This window comes from Hermetia illucens, chromosome 3 (genome assembly GCF_905115235.1).
Source record: "Hermetia illucens chromosome 3, iHerIll2.2.curated.20191125, whole genome shotgun sequence".
NCBI lineage: Eukaryota > Metazoa > Arthropoda > Insecta > Diptera > Stratiomyidae > Hermetia > Hermetia illucens.
In genome coordinates, this window is record NC_051851.1 from 141,064,128 (window position 1) to 141,086,332 (window position 22,205).

The 22,205-nt window shown below is 42.1% G+C and overlaps 2 protein-coding genes across 7 annotated transcripts in view; one reads left to right on the forward strand and one right to left on the reverse strand.

Annotated features, from left to right (window-relative positions):
• LOC119652405 overlaps positions 1 to 22,205 on the reverse strand; it is a 421,555-nt gene that overhangs the window by 230,815 nt on the left and 168,535 nt on the right. The gene's annotated exons all lie outside the window — the stretch shown is intronic.
• On the forward strand, positions 13,967 to 15,049 carry LOC119652406. The gene is made up of 4 exons (XM_038056519.1): positions 13,967 to 14,106; positions 14,189 to 14,401; positions 14,618 to 14,740; positions 14,801 to 15,049. The coding sequence occupies exons 1-4, from the start codon at positions 14,062 to 14,064 to the stop codon at positions 14,981 to 14,983; spliced, it is 564 nt and encodes a 187-aa protein (XP_037912447.1). The 5' UTR covers positions 13,967 to 14,061; the 3' UTR covers positions 14,984 to 15,049.

Consider the following 22,205-nt stretch of genomic DNA (forward strand, 5'->3'; position numbering starts at 1 on the left):
GCGATGAATTTCGACATTTGCCCGCTCCCAAAAATCGCCGGTACTGGGTTTCCGAAGCCCTGCATCATAAAAAAAACGACCTTTCTCGTCTTCCATATTTGGTTTGGTTTCTGGGTGTCCTCCCCATAACGAATTTTTATCCACATCAGGACGTTTACTCCCACCTACCCCGCTTGCACGTTAGGCACGCCCATGCACGGCCATAACGTATCCATCGAGCGTTCCCCTATCCGCACGAAGGGACGCGGCTGATGAGAGATTTGGGAACTCCACACAGCCTCTTAGGTAATTTGCAGGGAATAACTGATTCTATCTGAACGGAACCCCACGGATATCTGTTCATCTCAGTGAATAAGCTTTATCTTACCGTGCTGCAGGAGGTACGGCACGGCGAAGCTCCTAACCCCTCGTGGGTATGATATAAGCAAGCCAACTGAAATATCTAAAAATCGCACACAAACTGGTCCATCAGGCGGAGGAATACTAAGAACAAAGTAACAACATCCAAAAAGCGAGAAGCTGACAAGTTAAGCAGCGGAACCAAGCTCAAAATTGGCCTACTGCGAAGACCACAACCAACAAAAGACAGAAACTAGCAGAAGAATATCAGCCCACAAGATGGGAGGGATCTCAAGAAACTCAAATCTGAACACAAGACGGAGGAAATGACGAGTAGGGCAGGGGTGAAGGCAAAAGCCAGGAGTCTTGCCGATCAAGAGCACCCAACTGGTTATACTGTCAACATTTCCGAAACACTCACTCGTGAGGAGCAGGAAATTATCCAAGACTTTGTGGTCAGGCAGATGTGTAAGTAATGGAATGCGGAATTTGTGTTCATCGGCATACGTTTTCGACCACATGTTATACTGATAGACTGCGTAACGAAGGACAGGTGGGAATGGCTTAGAATTATAGTCCCTAAATTGCCAGGCTGGAAGGGAGCAGAACTGCATATGGCAACATATCTATGCAGGTGCACAAGGAGAAAGCGAGGAAAAATACTACAGAGGATGCGTCGGATGGGAGGTAATGCTGTACGCTATAAAGGTTGAAAGGGCAAAAAGGGAGAAAAGCTTCAAATACTAAGGCAACCGCTGGCCAAAACCAAGGTAGCCCAGGTAAACCTCCACCATGTAAAAACTGCAATAATTGCAAGCGCGATCCCCATGGACCACATTTGAATAGCGTTGGCTCAAGGACCATTGGTGTACAGGTGACAGGTTGGTGGTCCGCAAGGAGTAAATATGCAGGTCATTTGAGACTCCTCTTGCGCAAACCAAAAGCTTGCATCAGTTTTAAACAAAATATAAAATATATATGCCTTTCAGAGTTCCTGACCGGAGACTTTGTGACACTCATAGTTTTACTGAAATCCGGGGAGAGAACTCGGGAGGCAGCGGTGGCATCAGGCTACTTCCGAGTAGTTGACATCCAGACCATACCGAGGTTGTGTTGACTATTGAAGTTTTGCGAGAAGAAAGTGACACCACTTTTCCTCGGCCGCGATGACAATTATCATCACGAAACCTGGGGAAGCAGCGGCATTAACCTAAGAGGTGAATATCTTCTCGAATTTATTGTTAGCAAGAGTTAGAAATACGCAGCATAAGAAACACCCCAATATTCTTGACAAGCACTAAACAAGAGGTACTATACATAAGTCTAGGGAATAATCTGATGAACGGGCTGGTCAGGAATTAGAGGGTGTCAGATGAGCCCTGCCTGTCGCATCACAGTATAACCAGATTTGACACTGAATAACATGGCTGATCTACAAAGAGGCGGTGATGTCAGGGGCGAATCGGAACTAGAGACAATAATGGAGAACCATGATTGACGCACATGAGTCCACTTGCCTGGCTAAGATAGTCACGTCATCAAAGGATGTGCCCTGATGGAACAAGAACTGAGCCAGGATCAAGAAAGGGGTCCGAAAACTCTTTAACCGGGCAAAAGAAATCGGAGACAGCCGAAATACAAGAACGCACTAATGGGGTATAACATCGCGATCAGAAGGCAGAAGTATAGGGGACAGAACATCGCTATTCTGACCAACAGCCAAGTGGCCATCAAGACATTCAAGTCCAACCAAGTGAACTCCAAACTGGTATAGGAATGCTTTGAAAGACTGAACACGCTCGATTCGCACAATAAGGTCTGGATACTCTGGGTTTGAGACCATGCTGTGTTAGAGGGCCATGTGGCAATAGACGAGCTGGCCACGAAAAGAACTAGTGCCCCTACATGGACCAGAACCCTTCTATTGGATCGGAAATGGGTGCATGGTTACGACGTTGAAAAATGAAGAAAAATGAGTGAAGGAACTATACTGAGCGAATCTACCGGAAATGGAGCAGTCCATATGCTCATGCGAAATACAAACCCAAGTAATCAAAGGATTGGATTACAAATTTCGAAAGGATGCCAGAAGATCCGACTGACTGTGAAAATCTGTAGGAAGGTGGGCTCTGATGATCGCTACGAATGGCAATCGTGGCGTGTAGCGTAGTATAAATTGTAAGTAAGGAAATTTAATTTTTTTTCAATTTCATGTTGCCCGACTTTCAAAGAAAATAAAGGAGCTGAATAGAACAGAGCAGATCGGATGTTGGATACCCGGCCTTCGAAAGAAGACATTGCTAGATAAACATAACACAGGCATTGATCTCGGACACTCGAGGGTAAAGTTCACGAATACCAGGAAGGATAATTCCACAAGCGTGGAACCCCAGGGAAATATAGAAAAGGGAAGGGTAATACCAGCTATTTGCGAAAGACGCTATCGTCAAAAAGCAAAACACCAGATTTCTACTGAAAAAAAAACTTAATTAGGTCCGCAAGAATATGAAGGTGAAAACGGATGTGAAGAAGCTGCACAGAATAAAACCAAAATTATAGCGAGCCAGCCAAAGGGCTGCCACCAATTAGAATCAATGAACACTTTAGGCTAAGTCAAGCCAGGCAAGCATAACATCATCATCATCATCAACGGCGCAACAACCGGTATCCGGTCTAGGCTTGCCTTAATAAGGAACTGCAGACATCCCGGTTTGACGCCGAAGTCTGCCAATTCGATATCCCCAAAAGCTATCTGGCGTCCTGGCCTACGCCATCGCTCCATCTTAGGCAGGGTCTGCCTCGTCTTCTTTTTCTACCATAGATATTGCCCTTATAGACTTTCCGGGCTGGATCATCCTCATCGGATCGGATTAAGTGAACCGCCCACCGTAACCTATTGAGCCCGATTTTATCCACAACCGGACGGCCATGATATCGCTCGTAGATTTCGTCATTATGTTGCGACGGGAGCAAGCATATGGTTAACAAAAGTCACTAAAACATCACGTGAAACTACAAAATGCGGTATAGAGTTCAAGGTACAGATAATTAGACAGTCCCAAGTACCATGTAACTCTGAGGCGACTAGTTTGTCGGACATCATAGGTTGTGCATTCCATTGTAAAGCATCAATACATATACTGGAATTTTAGTCCTTTGCCAGTGTGGGATCTGTACACTGCCACTTCCGTTCTTGGTCAGTACATCTACGAATATCTGGCGTGTACACTCATAAAATTTTTCATTTGATACTGCTTCAGATGTAACATGGTGTCCATATATATATATAGCAATATAAAGAGAACATTGGCGTGGAAAACCCTCAACGTGATCTTGGCTTTGAGACCTTACCAAATTTTGATGGAAACAACGAACGTGGACTTAGCGGTATCAGCATTGCGAGCGAAATTAAATACGGTGATACCGTCGACAAAAATAACGCTTCGCTATCGAAGTTGAAGGATTTAGAGAAGGGACAAGCTCACTTGTCTCTGTCAATCGAGTTTTCGAGGCATTCATTTATGCGTTCTAGGATTCTTTTAGTTATTGTCTTTGTGACCGCAGGGAGCCCGTAAATAGTCCTCCAATTGTAGCATCCAAAACAACCTGCTTTTTCTGAATGTTAATAATAGTCCCTTTCTTCTGTTCATCGAGAGGAATCTTAGATTCCCATAATTTCCTCCACCTTTTACTTCTGCTTTCCTGATCAACACTGTGATGAAATCGCCTTTGCCATAGCGCACTCTATGCTGAACTTTTAATTTCGTACCACGGTAACGACCGTCAACTCCTTCCGTCTCCGATCCGCCTTCACGTTTTCGCTGTCAGCCAAATCTTGTGGGGCGATATACCACCATCTAAAGTAAACTGCGAAATCGGTAAGAAAAGTGGAAACCGAGCCAGGAAATGAGAGAAAGGGAATTAACGAGCACTTCGGATAGTGTGCAACCCCTTCCCAAAGCTTTGACATTAGGCCGTATAGTTGGCGAGGTTGGTAGCAATGGACCGGCGCATGCAAGGTGATATTATTGTGTGGATAAAAGGGGGAAAAATTAACGATCAATCAGTTGTTAAGGTACCTCTCAGAGATTTTGTAACAAGATTAAAGGAGTGAAGGAGGAGTGTAATACTAAGTGTATAAAAAAATAATGATAGCCTCTCTTCACAGGTCAGAATAATGAGACCCTTCGAGGCTTTTGTTAAAAAGGATGCAGAGAGGAATCAACTGACTGGTTCTAGCAGGAAAAGGTTGAGAAGACTATCGGGACTAGGTCCAACATAGAAAAAGAGAAAAACGAAAAACAAAAGGCTCGGCCGACCCTTAAGGAGTAAAGAATATTAGTTCTGTTGATAACCGGTAAAGCTTTGGTCAGAAATTCCAAATGGTTTTTTCGAAAATTGAAGTCTACGATGTTGCGCACAACACGAAAGTAGAAGGCAGCAATCAAAAGCAGAGTGAGGAGCATTGGAAGCGAGGTAAAACTGATTATGTAAAAAAAGAGAAAAGCAACGCTTGCAAATTCTGAAGTGCACAATATCGAGAGAGCGATTTACGTTTTCTGAGTTCTATGTTCAGTTCTGTATTCTGTGTAATATGGGCTTCCTTACCCACAATGACAGTGGTCAAACTGCATCGGAAATTTACCGTTCCAGACGATTGTTTCTAAACAGACAGCATTGTCAGAACTGTTCATGGGCATGGCTAGATGTGTGACCTACATACATCACCGATTACAAATTACATTGTGTAAGAAAGTCATTTATTCCCTGTCAATAAATTAACAATAACCCAATGATTAGCAGGCTCCGAATGTATTCAATCCTTGAATATTCTCCGCAGATAATTCAATTAAAATGTACAGCTATTATCAGTACTCATGTATTGCCAAACAAATCGCGAAAAATAGGCACTTCTGTAACTACAATTGCTATTTATTTTCAACTCAGATTGCCTGAACATAAATCTTAAGTTCATACCATTCAGGTGTTAAATCACTTATTCCGTTACACCATTTTCCTATTCTTACCCAACAGGCAAACATCTTACTTTTTGATCACTTCTCACTACTTAACAGCGGCGCATCATCAATGTCTCGTTAGTAATTTTGATGACGGTCAGCATCTGAACAGCTAGACGGCAGCCAGACAGGTAACCGAACAATAAGACGAAAATAAACAGTTTCGTATCTGAGCTTTCCTGATGAGAAAACGTTATGTGCTAATCGTATACAAATTATAGTTCAACCTTGAGATAAGATGCTGAGTGTATCTTTTTTGTATGCATCCAAGCGGTGTATAGGGAAGGGCAGTTGTGGGCGACGCCTGATTTGCGTCCAACTGTCAAAGAGTACGACTGATGTGGATGAGTGCTCTCGAAACTCTTATAACATGTCGGAAAATGTCCTTTTGAGCAATAAGAGGGGATGATGATTGCAGATAAATGCAAGAGAATGGCTTTTCATCCTTTGCATGGAACTCCTCGAGGGCACTCGAGAACATTGTTGATGACACTTGCAGTATGCAATCATCAAATGCTGCTCTAATTGCTGTTGGGATTCTGAGCGTCTTTTCTTTTTGTCTGACGTTGATGAGTTCTATGCTAGCTTTGAAATTTAAAAGACTGGAAGATATAACATTAAAGCCGAGCGTGGCTTTGTTCTGCTAGATTTCTTTGGAAAGTGAACAATTTTGTTGTATTTTAAGTTTCATGTAGGACCGAGCCAACAATTCTCGTTAAGCTTAGATCGTATTGTTTGTTGACGCCTAGGAGGAATTAACCTATAAATCACCCAATTTGTCGTTTCCTATGTATTTTTGGGATATTTCAACTTTTCTTTTATGTGGAGAAGGATATGGTATTCTGGAATATGGCTCCGCAGAAGTGTACGTTTTCATTTTGCTATTCTAAATGTTTGAGAGGGGTTTCTACATAGTCATAATGTCCTTCAACAGCATTGAACAAAAGTGTATGCGCCTATCTGTCGTCTAGGAAATCCCCAAACTACTGTGGCGCGGCAGGATTCGCAGCATTCGAAATTTATTTCGAATGTTGCGAATGCGAACGAATAGATGGCGCGGATCTATCCACTTTGCGGAGCTCGCCACGGGAGTGGAGGACCGGCGAGAAAAGTGTGCCATGAGTTAGGGGCAGAAAAGAAACACATGAAGCGAGAGTCTCTTCTGCCTCTAACGAGCAAACAGTGACAGTCACACAAATTATTTAATAAAGTCTAATGGTTAAATCTATCGAGTATTGATTGTAAAAACCCAGTCTATGTCCCGGTGTACCTAAAAGTGTGGTTTGCAAAGAAATTAATATTAAAGTTAAACTACTACAACAGCTAACATATTTTTGATCGGACCAGAAAAAGGACAAATAAAAGACACCCTCCAACCTAGGAAGCGCGGTCGAATAGTACTGTAGATGCACCCGCACCAAGGTTAGGTTCTGCCACAGGATTGACAAACGTTGACCCGAAATATAGTCAGCATTGCGCTCGCCCGAGATTATTACCCTGATTTGACTCAGGTACTCATTCACAGCTGAGTCGACTGGTATCCGACGTCAAATCCCGATACAAATCCCATTACCATCAGTGAGATTTGAACCACAACCCTCTGTATGACAGCCTTGTGCTCTAACGACTCAGCTATCCGGCTACTATTCTACTTCGACTATTTATGAATTTCGCTATTATCTCGACTCGCAGGTGAATGCGTTCACGTACAGAATCTTGGACTCCCACAAAGTATGCCGTCGGGCTACCAACTTAAAATCTCTCAGTCACCAGAGAACTAACCTGGAACCGTGTGAGACAATATTTCGGGTTAACCCAGCAATTCCTTGTCATTAAGCTCCTTCATTGGTCGGGTTCAATCTTCTTTACAACAAGGAGAACCCAAACGTAATGCACAATACGGCTCTACCTGTCAGCGCTCCTCAGCATTTCTCTGAAAAGGTTGTCTGGAGAGAACTTCCAATGTTTTCATAAGGTTGCTGACAACCTGAGAGGTGTCATCGGCATCGTCCCTCACTCCATTGCAAAACATACAATCAGGAGATCGTGCTTTCCGAATCTTGTGCATTAAACTAAAGACTAAAAACCTCCATGCTTACTTAGACGTTTGGTAAACAAATAGTCAACTTCATCATGCTTTCGACTCAGCCACGGATCTAAACTGCAGATAAATTGCTCAGTCCATCTGCCTTTTGGCTCGTTTTGCCAAGAGAGTTTTCACTTGATTATTACGGGTTATCGTTCTTCATGGATAACCACGTCTATTAAGTTTTCACCCTTGAAGAAGTAGATGACTTTACGTTGTGGAGAATGGGGATCAATCGGGCAACATTCGCCATTAGTCGACTCAAGGCCAAGACTCCAGCTACATCATTGCCCGCTGCTGCTTTGATTTATTTAAAGTAGTACATCTTTGAGTCCAGCATTAAACCAAGCTATTTAACTATTGGTTTAGACTCTATAGTCATCTCGCTGATCGATATGAGATGCATGGTTAAAATTTTTTCTCTGGTTGAGATAACTACTTCAGTTTCTTCCAGGACAAACCTGACACCATGAGCAGTTATCCATCCAATCACCCGTCGTATCAATATGTCAAGCCTGCTATACGCCTCTCCAACAGTGGGTCCAGCAACAAGTGTCGCAACGTCGTCTGCATAGACGAGAATCTTAGCAAACTAAGATGGGATCTTTATCCACATTTTTCCATCTTACGGAATTGAAGGCATGTGTTGAATGCCACAAGCAATAAGCCTGGTCGTTGGCAAAACACTAGTTTATAAATTTCCGTCTAAACGTTGTGCCAAACAGCGGAGCTTATGACACTCCGTTCGCAGGGTCACGGGTACTTCCAGAGGATGGAAGCTTCACAGGTGATCATTATCACTGAATCTACAACAGTTTCAGCTGCAATGCTACCGCCCCCAGAAGTGTCTCCCAACGCGGCTCTGCCTGTTCCAAGAGTTTTGGCGAATCTCTTGATGTTCACCCTCACGACGTTTCGCGCACAGAGAGAACTAAGGACTGATGCACACCGACAAATAGCGTTAACCACTTCGCATGCGATGTACTGAAGGTCACTTGCCGAGAAGCCTTCTTTTCTGAAGTCTGGGGAGTGCACTAAAGTCACCTCCCACAAGGATTTGGTCCTCCATGGAGGCTGCGTCGAAAGCTTGGTATCCTCTCATTCCGCGTTAAATAAACGCTAAAAAACGTTATCCGTAAACACTGAATCCAGACAAAGCCATTCTCTCGGCATTGGCCACGAAGCCAAATGCCGTCCCGAACCTAGATGGCAGCGGTACTGGATAAGTCGAGTTACCATAAAACCGGGCCCATAGTCCGGTATTGCTCGCTGATTGCCAGTAGACCAGTTTTTACTTCCGTAGCGAATTGCGCTAGCGATCCGTGAGCGGATACATTCCAGGGGCTGTTAATTTGTAGGAAACGGATCGTGCTAGCTTCCTAGCCCTTTCTAATTCCGTCTTGAAGACTGGACACTGCGTCGAAACGGCATTGTGTGCAACACTTTCATCACACACCAAAATCCTTGCAAAGAACTCAATTATCTTTTTCATTACAAGTCTTCGCCTGGTGAACTACCTGACCACATGTACGGCATACTGTCTTCCTGTCGGGTCCCTGGTAAGTTGTAGACGTGTGTCGATATTGCAGACACTACCCAATCCAATTTTGATTTTCTCACTGTTTCCTCAAGTGTTGCTGGGCGACTTTCACCATAGCGCGCTTTTGGCCACGAGCATTCACAGAAGTGATACTTATGCGGGCATTGGTTACCTCTACACATTCACGCTTGATGGTCTCTTCCGCTTCGACCTTCTCCGTGAGGCAATTAAAGTTTGGGATTTATAGAGAGAACAGAGCTTCTTGACCTCATCGCAGAACGTACTCTTGCGAATTGTCTTCAAGCCTAATTCAACGCAAACCCCGCCACTTAGTTTTCCGAATGGAGGACACTTCTGCTCAATTGTCCTCGGGGTTCACCTTGCAGCTGATTTCATTTAAAATATCTGCAAATGCTTTGTTTTCCTTGTTAATTTACTGAACAGAGCCGACGGTCTAATTTTTCTTCGTTTTCCCATCTTTTCTGTTAGTGATTTATCATTTGTAGCCTTTTTGTCTTTGAACAGGCCGGTCTCTGGCGGCCTAGTGTATTATTTCCTTTTATCCGCTTTCGCCTTTTTTGGACCGTGAAGTCGTGAATAAAGTCTCTTTCAGATGCATCTTCGCCTGTAGAAGGAAATGCGATCCATTACTTCCTTCAACCTGTTTTTCATGTCTTTGCTGACGTTCTTCTGGAGGAATGTTCCCGGCCGCATACGCTTCACCATCGTCGCGCATTTACTGCTGAGCCTTTCCTCATCCGTTCGTGTCCGAATACACTTGCTTAACTCTACCAATTTTGTCTGGGTTTTTTTCCCGAACAGGAACACTGCAAGTTACAAGAGTTGCATTGGCAGTCGCATCACATTGCAAGGCTACCTCTTTATTTGAGCGTCCCAGGTGTTTCAGCCCTTGCTGCCTCTTTCTCTGGGCGCTGTGGTTTTCGTGCTACGACCAAACGAAGTCAACTAGTCCCCCTTTCCTGCTATTTCTTGTTTTTTTTTCTCCATGGGATTTTTAACAGCGCAATAGTCCCAGTCTCGTGAGGTCTGACCTACGTTTGATTGGGCCCAGAACGGACGGACGGATCAGCACTAGTTCTTGGGAAAACGCGGTCTACTAATACCGATTCAATACACACTACTCGATCAGGGTCCCGAAGGAACTGGCTCCCAATACACGTTCTAACTACCACCTAAGCAGAGTTAGTTTCAAAGCAGCCCATCGACATCGGCAAGGAACTGGAGGACTCCCAGTTTAACCCGACGTATACTAGCCATTAGCATCACTATTCAACAAGAGGCTTTCTCACGGCTACTACCTAAGGCGCAGGTGTCTTGCCAACTAGAGTGTCACAACTACTTATTTCGGTAACTCGAGGACGTCGCTCCCTATATCGTCAGCGACGTGCTAACGAACGCAGACTCTTACTCGTTATCTGTGTCTAGAAGTATACCTTGCTGTGGAAAGCCTTCTCGAAATCAGCGAAGGGTAGGTGGAGCGATTTCAGCTATTGTTTTTGAAACAATGGGAAGCACAAAAATGCACCCCGATTGTAGCACTCAAAACGGATGCACTTCCAAGGAACGTAGCGATTAACCCTTTCTTTCACTTCCTAGATATAACTGCAGATTTCTAGGGCTTCCGAATGAAAGGCATTAGTAACTGATTAGTAACTGTGCGGATACTGCATGTGCTATCCCTAGAATAAAACATAGTGCGTGAATTATGCCCATGCGCCATCGTTCCTGGTTCAACGAACAGCGTTCTAGCGCTCTCTAGGCCTTCCCAAGAAGTCACCACTTATCTCCTATTGTGTTGCGACATGTGATTCTAAAGCGACCCATTCGTCGACTAGGCTTAGTGCCTATCCGTTAACGCAGATAGGAAGAATCGGATGACCAATTAGGCTGAGGACCTTTGCGTTGTTTGTGTTTATCTTCAGTTTGATTTTGGTTGCTCTTTTTCAAAATTCAGAAGAGTGCTGATGTGGTCCAGACAGGAATTCCATAGCGGGAAGCAGTCTGTTCTCTATAGATTATGCCCCATATCCGCATGTTACCGTGGAATTTTGTAGGTGCAAATGTGCACAATGCTGAAGCACTAAAACCGGAAAGCAATTTGGTTCCTGTTGGTCCTTCTCAACCAGTTCGTTGACTCATTTCCAGATCATATCCCCCCAAGTCGAGAGAACTTCTTCGAGCATCTTTTTCTTCCACTTCGAAAAAAAGATTTCAGATTTCCCAACAAACGGAAGCAGTAAGAATGCAGAGAATGCAAGGGTTGAAAGGAACATTTTTGGACTTTAGAAAGGGGGCAAAAAAATATCAGGGATCAGCTGTTCTATCTTGTTGGGTTGATTTCGAATTTGGAGCGGAAGTTAGTGAATTTCCTAGGTGTCAAGACGGGATTAGGTGTTAAGGAACTGTGTGTTAAACTGAGACGTATGTGCGTGATTTCGAAGGGAGGGATCTTCATCCCCGATCATGTCCTTATGAATGCGTTTTTTTGAGGAAGCAAAACAGGTCCCTCTACGTCTGTCCCAAGTATGACATCAAATTAATCTGGGCATCAACATTTTCTTGCGACATTGATATTAAAATTGGGAAGGGCTCCGTATTCAGGCGAATACATGGCAATTTAGCGGATTCAATTAGAACCTTCCCGGGAAATTATCGGCGGAAGTATTTGGTATAATCCGCAACCTCTTGAGCCTGATGCACGGAGAATAGAGGAGTGGGGGGATTCTAGTGAAATATCATTGTAGTGATGTAAGATACCGAGCAAATTAGGATTAATGCAGACACCGCAAAGGGCAAACTACTGCAAATCAAGTACAGAAACGCATTGGATGCACTAATCAAAAATGAAACAAATTTCCCTGGGTCTAAAGCTACCACAAACTAGAAATGGTATGAGACAGATTTGGAGACTGGAGCTACCGGACCGTATAAGGCGTTCTCGTAATCCTTACGACAATGGTCCTTATCAGATCTTCGACGATCTCTACATCAAAATAAAGTAACCTATTAAACCACACTAGAGCCGAAATGTGGGATTTATACATACAGCGTAAAAGGGATTAATAAAGAGAGGATGAATGCTTTAAAGGAAGATTGATCAAGCGGCACAAGATCTCTAACTCTACATCAAGAAAACCAAATTTAAGGTGACGGTGTCAACATAAAGAACAATTACGAAGTGTACTAGTCAATAACAGATAGATATATCTACAAATTCGAAGAAGTTGAAACAGCCTTTTTCTAGGGTTAAATGTCACATTCCAACATTAACGAAGAAATCCATGCGCGACATTGTGCAGAATATCGAAATTTTTACGCTCAAAATGTCTCCCTCTCTGTTCAAGGACCAATGGTGAATCAGTCACCACCATGAGTTGTATTAAATACTTGGCGACCCGAAAGTCTTCAAAATAATCCAATTTCGGAAGCTGGAACGGGCTGGCCATGTTCAAAGCAAGCATGGACGACACTCGGTATCCGAAAGAAGAATAGAAGGCTGAAGACTGGTGGAAAAACTCCGAAAGCGCTGGACAGATTCTATTATCGAAGACAGCGCTCACCGCCCGTTTTCCGAAATTGGTGAACGCGAGCGGTGGTTACAGGAAGGGCATCATACATTGATGACAATGATAGAGTCAAAATCCTAACCATAAAAGGCCAAGCCGTTGGCAATTCTCATGGATTTTTTCAGAAAATTGGACCGTTGCAGAAAAAATTACAAAATTCGTAAGGAAGATTCCCCGAAAAATCTTTCGCCCATAAAGAAGGATGGACGATTCGGACACGTGTATAACGACAATATCGTTAAGTCATGGATGAAATTAGGTTCAACAAATTGATATGGGCGGATTACTTAATTCGATTGGACAAAATAGAGCTTACTCAAAAAGTTGATAAAGGGAATATCTATAGTAAGAGACAACGATAACGGAATGACAACTTTCTTGCGAGTAATGAATGCGGGCAAGTGAAACTTTGCTACAAACTCAGACTGAACACCGGGGGTGGTTTCAAGAGATAATGGACGAAGATGAGGTTGACCTATTTCCCAGCGTGGGTAGTCATATGAAGGAAGGTTCAAGTTGGAATGGTAAGTTCTTCTTAACCTAATGTTGAGTCTTGAAATTAGGAGTATCGATTTGGCGAAACCCGTCAAGGAAGATATGCTGCTATTTGGAGAAATATTTTAAGGATACTACTTGTTCAAGGCATTTAGTAATAAGTTGCGTTAATGGCAGACTAGTTGCAATGGTGCACTAGAAAGAGGGCACTTAGGTCTAGATTTTGATCTCGCAAAAGAAGTAGGGAAGCTTTGTTGGTAAACTATCCATCCTGACAACTCCAGGTCTTAGATTTTAAACTGTTAATCGAAAAGATAGAAAGTTTAGTGTTATCAAATGCATTTACTACTGTTTCAGCGCATTATTTTGTTAGTTCCATGTAAAAGGAAAGTGAGTTAGAAGTTTTCCCTTTTTGTGATTGAACTTTACTAGGAACGACCCAATACAACCTATGACCCTATAACAATGTCAGATTTATTCCTTTTCATCTTGCTATGATTCACTTAGAACCAACAATTGGACTGTTTGATTCTGGTCATTTAAGCTGCTTTGGATGTACGGAAGATTTGCTTTGAACTATTCAATCTTTGAACTATCCAAAGAGCACTCAGTTGTAATCACTGTTCTGTCGTAAGACTTCACCCAATATTTGCACTTTTGGAGCGTTACTGATCTACATAGCCAAATTACTCATCAGCTAATAAACCATTACAAAACCAATCACCATTGTATGACTCAGATAATAAACATTAGATGGGCAGGTCATGCATTCTATGCACACAACCTGACGGAATTTCTGAGCTGATAAGCATTTTACGATCAACATGGGCACTATCACTCGCCCTAAGTACAAATTTACATATTTCAAAGTTCTTATCATTTTCTTTCGCCCAAAATCCTCCGTATTTCGTACTATATAAGTCCACCTAAAACAATTCCAATTCGTCAGTTGAGTTTTGTCTTCCACAAGTCGAAAATCAATCGCAATATTCCAAAATGAATAAGTTGTTCGCCGTAGTTGCAGTACTTCTTGCTGTGCAGGTAAGTGAAATTTGGTATTGAACTTGATCCCTGAATATAAATTTTACATCAAAGTTTAATTTTCAAAATGATGTCTTCGTAGATTTCTTCTGCAAGAGTAGTCCGTGATGCTCCAGCTTCTTTAGCATTGGGAGATTTGGCTAAACAAGCCGAAGATGCTATTGGAACGTTGCATTCAAAGTTTTTGGAAATTGTTGGTGTTAAGAATGACAACGAATTCATCAAACTGTTGGAGAACCAAGGGCGGTCGTATGCTTCAAAGATTCAGAGCTACGCCAAGTTGTTGGGAGATGAGGTAAGAGTAGCGTATTCACTCTGACAACAAATAAATTATCCTCTAATTGTACTAACTTTAAACTACCGTGAATCAAATTTCTTTATTTTTCAAATTTCCCAATTTTATTTGCATTTTTCAATTTTCATTCAATATTTTAGTATTTATTTATTTAATTTATTATGTTTATTTAGACAAATGTCAAATAAAAAAATTTGAATTAATTCATCTACACAGGCCAAGGCAAATGCAGGAAAAGCTGATAAAGTCTTCCAAGGATTGCAGACAAGGCTCACACAAACTGTGGATGAACTCAAATCAAAGAATCCAGAAATTTTCGCTAATGTTGAAAAGTTCCAAGTAAGACTTGAATTTTGAAATTTTAAATATTCAAACTAAAAGAAACATTTTAAACTCAAGGGACATTTGAAAGCTGTGCTCAAGGACACCGAGCAATTCAATGCAAAATTGAAGGAAGAAGGAAAAGTGATCTCATCAAATGTCGAGGAAGTGCTCAAGCAAATTTACGATAGCACTGTCCAAACCGCTCAGAAGGTAGCCAATGAAATTGAATCGAATTTAAAGCAGAAGAAGACCAAGTAATTTAGATTAAAGATTGAAAAAAGACTGAACAAATTATGAAATAAAGTAATTTTTTATTAGCACATAGATTTTTGCGAGTTCATTTCCATTTAGTCTTTCCTTGTCAATTAAACTTGCCGACTAATGCAGGAGCGAGGAGAAGTTCCTTAGCCGAAGTGAAAAGTAGGCTTTGCAAAGAAAGGAAACATCTGCGTAGCTTTTTCTTTTGATAGTATCTACATTTCTCTTTCTCTAATTACTGAGCTTCTATTCAATAATCAGTACGATTTATACAGTGCCAATGATAACCCGATAGCAACGGAACAAAATAAAGGACATACTCAAACTACTTTAGGGCACAAGATACTGGGACTCTACCTACTTAGTCAGTCCACCGTTAGAGGGGTACTACCATATTATTACTTCAAGAGGCAGAAAAGTGATTCGTTTGCCATCTAGGCTCTATCTGGTATCTAAAGCGATAGCGGGTACGAACAACAGCGAACATCGCATTGTGTACCGGCGGTGAAAGCGTTGACAAATTACCGGTTGAAGCTAGTAGCGGAGCAAACTATCTGAAGGAAATGCGTAATATTGTAAGGGGGTTTTTTGTGTTCATTGATCCGCGCAACAAGGCGATGGTACGAACTTCGGAGCATTTTTCTAACACGGCCTAAGGTGAACTGAGGTCTATGTCCAAAAACATAGGAAATACAAGTAGGACCCAAACGTTCAACAAAACTTAAATTCGACAGGTAAATAGCCCCACATAAATCTTTGAGTGAGCAACACGAGCGAATCCTAAATGTAAAGCCACGGAAGGCAATAGGGGAACCAGGATGAATATTATACAATAAAAGAATTCAAAGGAACTAGAGGAGTAGAACCTGAAAAACTACAATGTTCCGAAGGCGTGATTCGAAATCAGAAACTAATGTCTGAATAAAGGTTAAGGCAACTAGCGAGTATCATCAAAACCAAAACCAACATTTCTTAGACTGAAATCTCACGAATCAGGCAAACTCGTACTAGAACACACTCTTTTTTAGGTGTATGGAGCACCCGTTAAGTTCAACATGCACAGCATGCGCGGAGGTCATAGCGCCTTTCTCTCAAATTTCGCCTCAATATGTATACCCGTTTCTGAGAGAGAGCGCGTGACAGACAGACAGACACTGAATCAATTTTCATGCCTTCTTTTGAACGAAACCTTAACAAGAAATGCTCGGATGGTAGCTTGGGCAAATTGGGCAAAAAAATAGAAACGGTCGAAACCCGAAAATATTATCATCATCAACGGCGCAACAACCGGTATCCGGTCTAGGCCTGCCTTAATAAGGAACTCCAGACATCCCGGGTTTGCGCCGAGGTCCACCAATCCGATATCCCTAAAAGCTGTCTGGCATCCTGACCTACGCCATCGCTCCATCTCAGGCAGGTTCTTCCATTCTGGTCGCTGCTCCCGGTAAAGGTCTAACGTCACCGTTTGACCAGGTTTCAAAACCTTGTGGTAGATCACTCATTTCGAGTCCCACCAAGTTTTCTTACCGCGGATGTTCCTCTTTGGCTGTGAGGTTGATGGCTGGCCTGGTGAAACTCATGATTTTTTATGCTTCTGATTGTCTTAGTAGATCCACTTTTCGTCACTCATTACAATCCGATACTTTTTTTTATGCCTTTCAAAAGGCAATTCGCAGACTTGTAGACATCTTCAACTGACTCTCTCAGACAATTCATATGGCACCCATTTCTCTTCCTTCTGAATCTTTCCCATGCGGTGTGCAATAGAAGATCGATAGACCCCAATGCGTCAGCAAGCGGCTGTTGCGTTTGACAGGAGTCTGCATCCATGTCTGCTTACAATTTTACTTCTTCGAACTTCTTCTTCGGTCGTTTATGGTCTTTGGCTTCTATACTGAAGTCTCCGACACCCTTTTCGCAAATGACGTTTTACAGGCATAAAACTTAATATTTTCAACATGGTACAACCACACTTTTTGTTAGCTCCGTTAAATAGATGACACATAGGCCTTTCGGATGCAGTATTCCCACATGTAAAGTTTAAACCGGTTACAAAGATATGACCATCTATCGGCAATGCGAACAGTCAGAAGTTATAAACCTAATAGCTAAGAAGTAAAGAAATTTCCATGAAAGCACCACCGCGAGTATATTTGGAGGGACCCATGCGTCCACACCAAATGTTGAAGGAGTGCGTCGAAACAATAAACAGCTGGCAATACCCAAATGGTTACGGGGCGAAGGTTTTGTACACTGTCTCCTGCCATCTGCCTTAGATGCCATATGGCCAGATCAGAGATACGAAAGACGACATTTGGCAATTGAAGGAAAGACCCTGAATGGAAACTACTTTGGATAACAAGTTCCACATCATTCGAAGCGAAACATTACTGCTAATCAAAATCAATTGAAATTAATCCAAATTATCTTCACCCAATAGTCTATCTATCCAGGAGTTCGACATAGATGGGGATGCCATGAAAGGGAAACAACACCATAGATGTAGAAAAAGAAACCATACCATAGATGTCAGCACAGCAGCATTGGAAAGCACCTTCTTAAAGAAAAGTCGCATGCATTAGCGTAAGTTCTTTTCAGCTATCACGACCGTGTTTAATACTAAGGAACAAGACAGAGCCAATCTGTAGGGCATTGTAGAAGCACCATAATCTCGGGATCGAAGATTGAAAGTAGATATCGACCTCCGCGAAGGGAAGTTCAAAAATACCCGCACTACGTGGACTGCGGGAAGCGGTGCAGAATATATAATAATATCGAAGTTGGCAAAGCAGTTTATTGGGTAATTACTTGTATCAAAGAAGATGTCGCGTTGTTGCAAGAATGGAGAGTGATTGTGCTAATCCGAAAAGGATAGTCCACACGTTGTATAGTTTCAAGAGAGCGAGAATCATGAAAGCGGAAGGGACCACAGCACACAGCAATATTCAAAGATGTTTCTAACAGGAAAATTGAAAAGTGTTAAGGAGGGCTTGATTGACGTGAATTCGGAGGAGGGACGTAGTTATCCTACTATGGAGAACAAGACATTTTGGAAGCGGGAGTGATGATGTCAATGGAATGGGAATTGAAACGAAGTTTATCATCTTCGATGATAAAGGTCAGTAGTGATAATGGTTGCCCAACAGGAAAGTGAGAAAAGGATGTTGGGGAGGTTTTAAGCAAATAGCACATCTAGTACCCTTTGCTGACATTTTGTGTCAATTTGTTATCCGATTACCAACGGACCAGAGTATCTAGGTTTGACTGTAAGAGACCACAGGATCCTTCTGTCTACTGCACGTGCCTTGAGAATGTCTGAGCCTTTCAGCCAAACTTCCACTCTGAAGAGGCGGCATTTTTCTGGTAAGCCAGGTGGACGATTTCTGGAAGAATGCGCCCTTATTCCCTACAACTCTAACATCACAGCCACCTTGAGTCCAGCTCTACCGTTGAGCGCATACGAAGCATGCCTGCAGCATTATTCTATCCCGAGACATGCATTTGCAATAGATTCCTCGTAAGTCGGTGTAATCGTCCGTTTAATTTCTTTTGGAATCTGTTGGATTTGGAACACACGCGAAGCTCCATCGACTTATGACGTCCATTCAGTAAATCGGTGAAACATGCTCCAATAACTGGATGTCGTTGCTTGGATGCCGCACATGTATTCATGGTTACACACTGCAATACCCAAGATTTGTCAAAACTCACCTGTCTCCCTCGAACCCTCATAGTATACCAGTTAAACCCTATAACCCTCATACAATATCAGTTAAATCGCGCTATTGGTCCAACATGTTCGTACCAATGCTAGATTTCTATTCACAGCACTAAATGACAGGACACCTTCGGCTATTTTGGTATTGACTCACCAGACAGGGTTGCTGCCCTCTCTGCCCCGTCGATACCTAAGAGCACCGCAAGAGAGCATAGTCCAACGGAGACGTCAGCGTAAAGCAAACACCGGACAGGCGAGGAAGGAGGGGAGGTCTTTAATAAAAAATAGGAATAACAAGGGGCCAAGCTTAGAGCCTTGGGGAACAACAGAGGAAAGAGAGGAGGAACAGGATGAGTAGCCATGACAAGAAACTGTTTGATAGAAACGGTTTGATAGATAGAAGAAGAGCCATGAGATGATAAAGGAAGAGAAGTTGAATAGACAAAGTTTGGAGAGGAGAATATTATGGTCAATGGTATCAAAGACTTTGGGGAAATCGATGTAAATAGCGTGTACCTTTTGTCGTGAAGTAAAACATTTAGTAACGAAGTTGGTAAGGACCAGACTATTTGACGAAACTATGCTGCTCTTTCACTATGAGGTGACCGAAATGCTCGATCAGTCAGCCGTTGAAGAATCTCTCGAGGATTTTGGAGCAAGAGGAGAGGCGAGGGATGGGACGGTAGGCCACAGTTACAGAAGAAATTCCCCTTGTGAGGATGAGGATGATAAGTGCATCTTTCCAAAGATGAGGAAAGTATTCTTCGAGACTTTTGTTGAAGATTGTACACAGTGGAGGGAAATGAGCTGTGTACAGTTAACAAGGAAGAGCCTAGAAAGCCCATCCGGACCAGGTCCGACATTGATGTCAAGATTACCAATGAGCAACTTAATCAAGGAAGCGGTAAAAAGGAATGGTAAGAGATTCGGAGCAATTTTCATCTAGAAGATGTAGAGGGCGTAATGATCGAGGAAGTAAAGACGAAATGGAAGTATTGTTGGGAGGAGATTACGCGAATAGCGAGTGAGGAACCAACTCGATTTCAGGTTACTGCGAGCAAGAGCGTCCTTGGCGCTCAACAAGTGTCTCTTGGGCACTTTTTCAATCATAGGCTTCACAATGGAGAGGATTACGAAACCGGACCGCGTTTTGCTAAAGGGATCGATATTCTACGCCTCTGTGAGCAGATGCGAACGCAGAGAAAGTGGCAATCAATACTCGCAGGTGAGAGCAACCATCTTACCTCGCTTAACGGCAGAATATCAGACCAAGCGAGCAGTACCGTCGTCGAGAAGAATTCGCACATTCCCCAATCTGCAGTGTGCTTGCTTTTCAAATATAAAGAAAATCCACAGTTCACTGGGAAGTCATTATGTTAGTATGACCCGTGCAGTGTTTGTCTAATTTGCACCCGGAGAAGCACAGAAGCTACACGGGTATTCAAACGAAAATGACTTTTCCGTCGTGAGAGAAACGTGCACGAAATTTTGATTACGCTCTTTGTAATATTCGTTACAAAAGAGCACCTTTGCTAGGCGCAAAACATGGGATTTAAAGCAATACGACATACGATAGCAATGTTTTTTGCGAATTTACCAAAAGAGGAAGCCAACACTTAACTCCATCTTGCGATCGTGTTGCCCCTTCTGCCTCTGCTCGCGATGAACTTGAGGTCAACAATGGTGTCAGATACCACTGAGTTATTGAGTATCTAAAAATTAAGATTTTTTCCTTACCGCTACATCCTTCTAACGTAAGACCCGTTTCTAAAACTAAATCCTAAAATATTAAGCTGAAAGTTGAAGATATTATAGAATTATATTGTCAACCGAATAAAATCTTAACTGTTCCATGAATCGAACAAAACACTATTCACTATCTAACTCCTCTGGGAAATCCAGATAATGCCAACAACTTCAGCATTCAAAGCAAATATTCGAGAAGAACAATTAGAAATTGGTCTATTCTCCAGTACTGCAACCTTCATTGCAACTCGGTAATCAGCTTGAAAGCAAATCTACTCAAGAGTTCGACTGAAAGGTTCCACCACATTCCAAGTGCCCTTCAGAACTTGGAAACAACAGTCATTTTGTATCTTCCTACAGTACCATCAAGCCTTTCCAGGGAGATTGAAACGATGTGTCAATACAATTCCCTGTGCCTTTCAGTAAAATTCTTGGAGTTCAGATTTATTATTGCATGCACCAATGAAATCATGCTACTGAAAGCTCACGGGACAAGAAGTCATTTCCAGAAGTATTGTGTTATGTAACTAAATATCTTAACACCCACTCTTTCAAGCTAAACTACTCCAGAGAACTCTTTGGTTTTTGTCTTTGATGGGAATTAAATTGTTGACCTTCTTGAGGCTCCCATTGTCCCTACCATTGTCATTATCGTCTATATGTCCATCCGCATTGTCGTCATCTTCATTTCTAGGTTCCGCCTTACTTCTTCGCCTAAATATACAAAAGGCTTTATCTGTTCGTAACATCTAAGAAAACAACATTAAGTATTGTGTAAGATAGTAATATGTCGTGCGAAGGGATTGAGAGCACAAGATAAGATACTTGTGTGGCGGATATGAAATCTGATGAAATACGCATCTCACCTTCCTTCTAAGGTGGCTGCGGAGGCTGCGGAAAAGTGTAAAAGCAAAGAAAAAAAGAATCAAAGCCTCTTCAGTGAGGCTTCTTCGAACAATGAAGATGAACCTTGTGCATGGCGCAGAGCAACGAGATGAACAGGAAATTAGAAAGGTAGCACTCATAATGAATGCCAACAAGTTCATTTCCTGAATCATTTGCTGTGCAGAGAACAATCATTTGTAATTGGAAAAGGAATTTAGAGCGTGAAGTTTTGCCTCTTTCGATGTCAAAGATAATTTTCGCTAAATAGAGTTCAAAGTAAAACTGCATAATGAGTTCCAGCGCTAAAGTGCAGTGATCTGGATAATTGAGTTAATTTGAAATTAGGTGAAATTATGTGAAGCCAAGATAACCGGATGGAAATTTTCAAGAAAATTGAGGGCGATGTCAGGGAACATACTTTCTCACATTCATTCTTCGTATGAATCGATGATGTTCATTCCATTTATTGAAATGATTTTAATAAGTGAAAAGACAGATACCCTTTCAATGACAATTACACGTATCCATGGAAAAATCTCGACACTCAGAAGCTGAATAAAATTGCAAATTTATATGTATTTGAGATTTTGCAGTGACCAGGCACATGGTGCTCGACTACATAGAATTTGATTGAAGCCAATACTAGAAGGCTGCTTTTCGAAAGGAGGCTGGATTGAAAGCGCCAAGTAGAGTATGTCCAGTCAATGGTATCCAGAGAAGAATACCTAAGATTTATTATTATCCTTTAAAATCCTAATTCATTTGGATACAGTGTTTTACTGAGTGAAAATAAAATTTTCCCGAAAAATTTGCAATAACTTCTACTCGAAAGAAAGGTTGGTTGTATCGATAACATAGACTTCTCACAACGTG